Genomic DNA, 9283 nt, shown 5'->3' with positions numbered 1-9283 from the left:
GTAAGGGTGAGTAATCTTGAGAGGATACATGTGTTTACATTGTCCTCTAGGCAAGGGCATCCAGGGACCAATAATAAGGATTCCAGTAAACACCCGGGGGTCTGCATAAGCAACTTGTTTGGAAAAGTCAAGGAATAATTAGGGGCGCCACTTTTGACACTCTCCAAGTTGGAATTCCGATGAACAGAGCAGGCTATCTTCCACATACTTCCCTCTTATCAAAATGTCCTCCTTACAAACTTTCCAACCAAGTCTCAGGCTTCCCAACAAATCTATATCTATACATATAAAGAGGAAATATGCTAATTTGTCCATTACGGTGTCTGAGTCATGACCAGGCAGGAACTGGTGGGCGGGGATGGGGTGGGGACTGCCACCCCCAGCACAGGCACACACAAGCCTGCCCAGCGCTCACTACACACTGCCTCGGAGGCAGAGGCCGCTCCGGACTGGTGGGCCGGGACAGGGGACAGTAGCCAAGCCTGAGTCCAGCTTTGGCGGGGCCAGCGGGAGCCTGAGGCCACCCCAGCCCCTGAAGGTCCCGGGCCAGATGGTGGCTCAGCAGCAGGCAGAGTCTCCATGCACGGTGCCCAGAGACAGCTGCGAGGGGTGCGGGGCCTCGCCACAGGCTGCTGTGCCCCTGCTGCTGCTCAGTAGGAGCCGGTGGCCTGGAGCCAGAGTGGGTGTGCACAGGCTGCCGCAGGCCCCGCCTTGCCCTGGCTCCACGCCTGCCTCCATGGCTGGCCATGACCCCGCCCTGCGCTTCAGGCAGGGGGAGGAGGCTCACAGCCAGGGCTGCACAGGTGAGCTGCTCCCGCCCCTGGTAGCAGAAAGGGGAACAGGGCGCTGGGCGCAGGAAGGGGACCTCAGCCAGGGGTCCTCCCGGCACAGGGAGGTTAGGAAGTCTGGCTGAGCAGGCGCTGATTCATACCAACTGTTACTCTGCCATCTTCCTCCAGCTCTCCAAGCCAACCCCCCTGCCCCACATGCCTGAGGGAATGGGCTCCGGGCAACCTCCCTGAGCCCAGACTGTGGGCCAGGAGACTCAAGGAAGAGTGCCTGGAAGGGCCCAGTTAGGGGCCAGTGCAGAACTACCAGGGCAGAGCTACTTTGGTGTCTCGGTGAACTTTGCAACAGACCCAAGGAGGAAACCGAGAAGGCAGAGGCTGGGAGCCGTGGATTCCCAGCACTTTAGTCACTTGAAAACAACACCAAGGCTGTACGTTCAGCTGAGAAGTGAGGGGGCTGAACCACACTGTGCCTGGGTTCTCGTTGGTTCGAGGCCCAAGCATCCACCATAAGAAGGAAAAAATGGAGAGAGGGCTCCAGAGGAAGGGAGGACAATCGAAGGAAACGTGTCTAGACTTTCCCCAGCCCTCTGCCTCTTTCCGCTGCCTACAAAAGCCCCAGGCCTAGCCACAGTTCTGTCTCCACCTTTTAGTCGCCTGTTCTCCAACCACAGAGGAAAGAAATAAGGAAGGAGTCGGTGCTGCCTCCAGAAGTATCTATATACCTGATCGGATGGTCGCCTTTTGCAGAGGACATCAGTAGGACATCCTGTGAGGGCTCCCAGACTGTGAAGGGGCAGGCCGGGCTGAGGGACCACCCCCTCCCCCGTGCTCAAATTTTCATGCACCGGGCCTCTAGTATGAATACATTTCCCCAGAAAGATGACTTGTCCATGGTGATTACTTCCACAATATGGGTGGTACATTCTTTTGAATACATTACCGGCTTAATAACCTGTATACCTGATCAAGAAACCTAACCACTTTTTTTTTAATGAAAAGATTATGGATCTTGAACTGAGAAAAAATAGAATTTATTTTATTTTAAATTTATTTTTATTGTTGAAAGTATTACTTATGTCCCCATTTTCTTTCCCACTGACCCCCTCCATCCTGCCCCCCCATCCCCAGGCCTTCACCACACTATTGTCTGTGTCCATGGACTATGCATATATACATAGCAATTCTTTGGTTAATCTCTTTCTGTCTCCCCCACTTCCCCTTCTCCCATCCTTCTGAGAGTCATCAGTCTGTTCCATGCTTCTGTGTCTCTGGATCTATTTTGTTTGTCAATTTAATTTGTTCATGATATCCCACATATAAGTGATATCATGTGATACTTTTCTTTCTCTAACTGGCTTATTTTGCTTAGCATAATACTCTCCAGGTCCATCCATGCTGTCTCAAAGGGTAAAAGATCTTTCTCTTTTACAGCTGCATAGTATTCCATGGTATAAATGTACCACAGCTTTTTTATCCACTCATCCACTGATGGGCACTTAGGCTGTTTCCAGATCTTAGCTATTGTGAATTGTGCTGCTATGAACATAAGGGTGCATAAATTCTTTCTAATTGGTGTTTTGGGTTTCTTAGAATATGTTCACAGAAGTGGGATTACTGGGTCAAATGGTTTTCCATTTTTACTTTTTGAGGAAACTCCATACGGTTTTCCACAGTGGCCGTACCAATCTGCATTCCCACCAGCAGTGCACCAGGGTTCCCTTTTCTCCACATCCTCACCAGCACTTGTCATTTGTTGATTTGTTGATGATAGCCATACTGACAGGTGTGAGGTGGTATCTCATTGTCCTTTTGATTTGTATCTCTCAGATGATTAGTCACTTTGAGCATGTTTTCATATGTCTCTTGGCCTTCCTTATGTCCTCTTTGGAGAAGTGTCTATTTAGGTCCTTTGTCCATTTTTTATTGAATTGTTTATCTTTTGTTAAGTTGTATGAGTTCTTACATAATTTGGATATTAAACATTTATTATATGTATCATGGGCAAATATGATCTCCCATACACTGGGCTCCCTTTTCATTTTGTTGATGGTTTCTTTTGCTGTGCAGAGCTTTTTATTTTGATGTAATCCCATTCGTTTATTTTTCCTTAGTTTCCCTTGCCCTAGGAGAGGTATCCACAAGCATATTGCTATGAGAGATGGCTGAAATTTTGCTGCCTTGCTTTTTCTAGGATTTTTTTTTTTTTTTGGTTTCATGACATTTAAGTCTTTTATCAATTTTGAGTTTATTCTTGTGTATGGTGTAAGTTGGTGGTGTGGTTTCATTTTTTTGCATGTATCAGTCCAATTTCCCCACCACCTTTATTGAAGAGACTGTCTTGACTCCATTGTATTCTCTTGCCTCATTTGTCAAATATTAATTGCGTTTAATGCCTTGGGTCAATTTCTGGGGTCTCTGTTCTGTCTCATTGGTCTATATGCCTGTTCTTATGCCAGTATTGGGCTGTTTTGATTACAGTGGCTATGTAGTATAGCTTGATATCTGGTAATGTGATCCCTCCAACTTTGTTCTTTTTCAGGATTGCTATGGCTATCCAAGGTCTTTTTTGGTTTCATATTAATTCTTGGAGTATTTGTTCTATATCTGTAAAATATGCCATTGGCATTTTAATAGGGATTGTATTGAATGTATAGATTGCTTTGGATAGTATCTTGATTATGCTGATTCTACCAACCCATGAATACGGTATATTCTTCCACTTCTTTATACCTTTTTCTATCTCTTTTTTTCAACATCCTATTGTTTTCTGAGTATAGGCCTTTTATCTCCTTGGTTAAGTTTATTCCTAAGTATTTTAAATTTTTTGTTGCAATGGTAAATGGGATTGCTTTGTTATTTACCCTTTCTAAGAGTACATTATTGGTGTATAAAATCGACATCAATTTCAGGTTGTTAATTTTGTATCCTGCTAAATTGCAAAATTCATTTATTGAATCTAGTAGTTTTTTGGTGGAGTCTTTAGGGTTTTCTATGTACAATATCTTGTCATCTGAGAATAATGAGAGTTTTTCTTCCTCCTTTCCAACTTGGGTGCCTTTTATTTCTTCTTCTTTTCTGATCACTGTGGCTAAGATTTCCAGTACTATGTTGAATAAGAGTGGTGAAAGCAGAACCCCTGTCTTGCCCCTGATCTTAAGGAAAATGTTTTTAATTTTTGCCCAGTGAGTATGATGTTGGCTGTAGGTTTGTCATATATGGCCTTTATTATATTGAGATATGATCCTTCTATTCCCACACTATTGAAACTTTTTAATAAAAATGTCATGTTGAATTTTGTTGAATGCCTTTTCTGTGTCTATTGATATAATCATGTGATTTTTGTCTTTCAGTTTGTTTATGTGATATATCATGTTTATTGATTTGTGAATATTGTACCAGCTTTGCATCCCTGATATAACTCCCACTTGGTCATGGTGTGTAATCTTTTTGATATATTGCTGGGTCTGATTTGCTAATATTTTATTGAGAATTTTAGTATCTATGTTCATCAGGGATATTGGCCTATAATTTCCTTACTTTGTAGTGAGTTTATTTTATTTTGGAATTGGGATAATTCTGGCCTGGTAAAAGGAGCTTGGAAATGTTACTTCCTCTTGGATTTCTTGGAATAGTTTGAGGAGAATAGGTGTTAGTTCTTCTTTGAATGTTTTGTAAAGCTCCCCTGTGAAGCCATCAGGACCAGGGCTTTTGTTTGCTAGGAGTGGTTTTATTATTGCTTCAATTTCATCAGTTGTTTTCAGCATATTCAGGTTTTCTGCTTCTTTCGGATTTGGTTTTGGAAGAATGTATTCATATTTTCTATGAATTTGACCATTTTGTCCACTTTGTGCAGCTTATTGGCAAATAATTGTTATTAACATTTTCTTACAATTCTTTGTATTTCTGTGGTATCAGTTGTTACTTTACCTCTATGGGAGCACCTTTGTAGGTAAAAAAATTGCTTTTCTCTTGCTGCCTTTAAGATTCTCTCTTTGTCTTTAATTTTTGGCATTTAATTATGATGTATCTGGGTGTGGGCCTATATGGGTTCTTCTTGCTTGGGACTCTCTGTGCCTCCTGAACTTGTGTGACTTTTTCCTACACCAGGTTAGGAAAAAGTTTCCTACACCAGGTTAGGAAAATAATGGTTTTCTGCCATTATTTCTTCAAACAGGTTCTCTATTCCTTGCTCACTTTCTTCACCTTCTGGCTTACCTATGATGCAGATATTGTTTATGTTTCATGTTGTCCCACAGCTCCCTTAAGCTGTCCTGTTTTTTAATTGATTTCCTTTTTGGTTCTCTGATTGATGATGTTTTACTACCCTGTCTTCTAATTTGCTGATCTGATCCTCAGTTTCCTCTAATCTGATGTTTATTCCTTCCACTCTATTCTTTGTTTCTGCTATGTCATTCTTCATTTCCAACTAGTCATTTTTCATACTTTCTATATCTTTTCTCATGCTACTGGCATTGGGCATCTTTATAATCATTGCTCTGAACTCTGTATCTGATCATTTGCTTATCTCAATTTTATTTATCTCTTCTTCTGGAGATTTCTCTTGTCATTTCATTTGGAACTTGTTTTTTGTCTCCCCATTTTGGCTACCTGTTTAGGTTTGTTTCTGTGTACTAGGTAGATCTACAAGGACTCCCAGGTTTTTTTTTGTTTGTTTTTGGGTGTGTTTTTTTTTTTTGTGTGTGTGTGTGTGTAGGGGGTCTCTGATGTAAGCCAATGTCAGGTGCTGTTTGTGACTGGCCCTGGGTACCCTTTTTGGAGCTCTCAGTGATCCACAGCTGTGGCTCCCTCTGGTGGGCCTGGGTGCATTTGGAAAGGCAAAAAACCTAATCACTTTTATGTAAATCTGAAATGCATGTTCCCACTTTTTATATAATCTACCGAAAATAATTTATGGACACAACTAATTGGAAACTACTTAGACTTTACATTAGTAAATGTCAAGTTTGAAAGTTCTGAAAGGATGGGTCATTTTTAAGTGCATCAGAGTAGATCATAGAGCTACTCTAATTTGTGTTAAGAAGGCTATAATTGCATTTCCCTTTTTAGTTCAGGAGCACTTTAACTTCCTTTTTTTTTTCTTCCTTTCTCCTCTTTGCTGCATCTTTAGAAATGCAGGTTATACTTAATGTGGAGATTGTTTCTGCTCTCTCCCTGTCTATAGCAAGTTTGAAAATTCTAAGGAAAGGGCTTTAAGTTTTAATCCTCTAATTATATAAAAGGCAGGAAGCATTAAGAAGCTTACTGAAGAGTTGAATTGTGCTATAATTTGTTTTCTGTGGTTTGAGTTGAGAAGAGCCATAAACAAGTCTATGTTTGGCTTTGCTCACATGGCTGTCTTGGTACTTAAGCACCACTCTGATCCCTTCGTATTGGCTTATTTTCCCATGTGTAAGACTCTGAACTGTCAAATAAGAATGGTGTCTACACTCTAAGGACATTTTGAGATCCTACTATGAACACGCGATGTAGGAATTTTCTTTTGAATTTTATTCCAGAAATTTCTACCACAGGACCTTTTGGCATGGGAAGCACCACCACCAGTACCACCCTTCGGACCACAACTTTGAGTGCCGGCAGGAGCACCACCCCGTCAATATCAGGGAGAAGAAACCGGAGTACCAGCACCCCGTCTCCAGCTGTTGAGGTGCTTGACGACACTACCACGCACCTGCCATCAGCATCATCCCAAATCCCAGCTCAGGAGGAGAGCTGTGAGGCTGTGGAAGCCCGAGAAATCATGTGGTTTAAGACCCGTCAAGGACAGATGGCAAAGCAGCCATGCCCGACAGGAACTATAGGTAAGTCTGTCCTATAGAACTAAGCTAAAGATTTGTCACTACTTTGGCTTGCTTTTTTAGCATTCTTTTTTACGTCTCTTTGTTGGTACTGCACATTTAATTAAAGTCTGAACTCAGCTAAATGACAATTTAATGCAGTGTATTTTCAGAGTTTCAAAATGCATTCTGAAGAAGGAACAGGTGAGAATTTGATGGGACTACATTGAGATCAGTACTTTTCATCCATAGTGTGCAGTTTCTGGTTGGAGTTACACTTAGTACACTAAGGCCATGAATGTCCCTGATACTCCAGAGAGGCAGTTCTTCTTCTGCATGTGTGCGTGTGTGTGCGTTGTGTGTGTGTGTTTTCCGTGTGTGTGTGTGTGAGAGAGAGAGAGAAAGAGAGAGTGAGAGAGAGAGAGAGAGAGAGAGAGACTGAGAGAGAGAGAGATTTGTTGTTCCACTTATTTGTGCATTCATTGGTTGATTCTTGTATGTGCCTGACCAGGGAATCAAACCCACAACCTTGGCCTATCAGAACAATGCTCTAACCAACTGAGCTAACCAGCCATGGCCACAGCAGCTCTTTTCAGCGACGCAGAGAAATATCACTGGAATGATGGGGGCTAGTGCTCACTTTTGTCACCAGCCTCAAATGTTCATTGCAGAAAGAGAGATTAAACACTTCTCTGTTAGAAGACAGTCATTGAAACTGTCTAAATTTTAACAAAAGAGAAGTTTAACTATTTTTTACCAATTATTGTAGCTGTCCTTTAATAGTCAAAGGCTTGTAGCATTGTCAGGGATCCTGCAGGCAGGAGCCAAAATCCCACTCCCTCAACATGCACTAGAGAGAGCAATGGGGCGTTTTCTCTAAGGGACAGTTAAGCACTAAGCAGCTCTTTCCTCCTTCTTTTTTACTGATATGATTCAGAATATCCTCAAGTGGTAACCATATTATTCGTACAATTTTTAAACCAGAAATAGCTTGATTTTCTTATTGTTACATACATTGATCTTCAAGAAATTTTGCATTATTCCATAAGATATGTAAAGGAAGCAAATACACAATAGATGTCACTATAGTAGCATTTTTCATTATTGTATCTTTGAGTGTTATTGATTTAATTACATTAAGGAATCATGTTTCTCTGAGAAAAGTTCCATGGTGTATAAATTAATGGGAAGGCCAGAGGTATCTTGGTTTTTACCAAGATAAAAGTTCCGTTTAATTTTATTTCTCCAGTAGAGTGTTTAAAACTATTCAGAAATCTACCTTGCCTTTATGAAGGGGGGTGATGTTTAGTTCTAAAGTCTTCTGTGGCAATCGAATCAGATACTGATATTATTACAAGCCCCTACTTCTGACGTTTGTTGTAAAAGTTAGTGAAATACTTTATTTCAAAGCACTTTGAAAACCAGAACTATGTCCTAATGGTTCTATGAAAACTGGGAAAGAGATTTAAAGGAAGCCTTCTGAAGCTCTCCCGCGTGACTGTGCCTACACCGGAGTCTTATTTTTACCTTTCCTCTGACCCTGCTGCTGTGCTCCTGTTGGGGCCCACACAGTCTCCCACTAGAATTATTGCAAGAGCCCCCTCACAACCTCCGCATCGCTCCCTCAAACTCACCCCCATGCAGCTGCAACAGTGGCAGTTCTAAAACCTTAATCAGCTCATTTCTCTCATCTGTTTAATGATCTTCATTGATTTTTCCAGCACCCACACAAGACAGACAAGGAGTTGATGATCTGGCTTTGCCATTAAACAACTCCCCTATCCAATAGACCTCAGTTCAAAACACTTAAAGTCACCCAAACACAGTATATTTTTTCTCCACTTTCAGTGAATGCCCTTTCCCACGTTGTTTTCCTAAAAAATCTGCAAACTGATTGCTGTAAGACTCGGTTATTCCATTACCTCTGAAAATCAAGCAGTAGGCTCCCTGGAGACAGGTACCACATCTATCTAATTCATGAAGTTTTTCCCGCTCCTGGCATAGTTGCCAGCAAGTGCTTTAAAAATATTGAATATTTTTGTTTGTTGTATTACATTTCTCCCTAACCAGTTGCTTACCAGGTACTGGGCATGGTGTTATGATAGGTATTATCTCAGTGTAATGATCTCATTTTTACTTTTGCTTATATTACAGCATAGCATGGATATACAGTCCTGGTAGAGAAAATGGTTTGAATTTCTAAAACAGACCTATTTCTCTCATTATTTTAGGAGTATCAACGTATCTATGCCTGGCTCCTGATGGAATCTGGGATCCCCAAGGACCAGATCTTAGCAACTGCTCTTCCCCTTGGATCAACCATATCACACAAAAGGTAAATCACATGACCTACAAGGAAGGTCTGCCAAACCTGGACCCTGTGTTGTTGATCATCCCTACCTTAAACAGGAGTCAAGATTTAAAAAAAAAAGTGGAAATATTCTCCCATTTTTATTTAATTTAAGATTGAATGACAACCTCTGATATTCTACAAACTAATTCTGGAATTTTATGTTCTTAAAGGTCAACTTTGAGAACTTCTTCTAAGCCAAGCAGTACTACTCCTAATAATTTTATTATTAACTAGAGGCCCGGTGAACAAAATTCATGCACTGGGGGTGGGAGGATTCCTCAGTCTGGCCTGTGCCCTCTCGCAGTCTGGGACCTCTCTCTCCTTACCGCACAACTGCTCACTGC

At 41.5% G+C, this 9283-nt stretch overlaps 1 protein-coding gene across 1 annotated transcript in view; it reads left to right on the top strand.

The window, feature by feature from the left end:
• ADGRL3 (adhesion G protein-coupled receptor L3) overlaps positions 1-9283 on the top strand; it is a 323628-nt gene that overhangs the window by 176042 nt on the left and 138303 nt on the right. Inside the window, exons 4-5 of the mRNA XM_015565616.1 lie at positions 6308-6610; positions 8818-8921. Coding sequence (XP_015421102.1) covers positions 6308-6610; positions 8818-8921 — 407 coding nt within the window. The remainder of the gene's footprint in view (positions 1-6307; positions 6611-8817; positions 8922-9283) is intronic.

The sequence above is a fragment of the Myotis davidii genome, unplaced genomic scaffold (assembly GCF_000327345.1).
Source record: "Myotis davidii unplaced genomic scaffold, ASM32734v1 scaffold352, whole genome shotgun sequence".
NCBI classification, from domain to species: Eukaryota; Metazoa; Chordata; class Mammalia; order Chiroptera; family Vespertilionidae; genus Myotis; species Myotis davidii.
The sequence above is the reverse complement of the archived record's forward strand: the minus strand, read 5'-3'. Positions and strand labels throughout refer to the sequence as shown.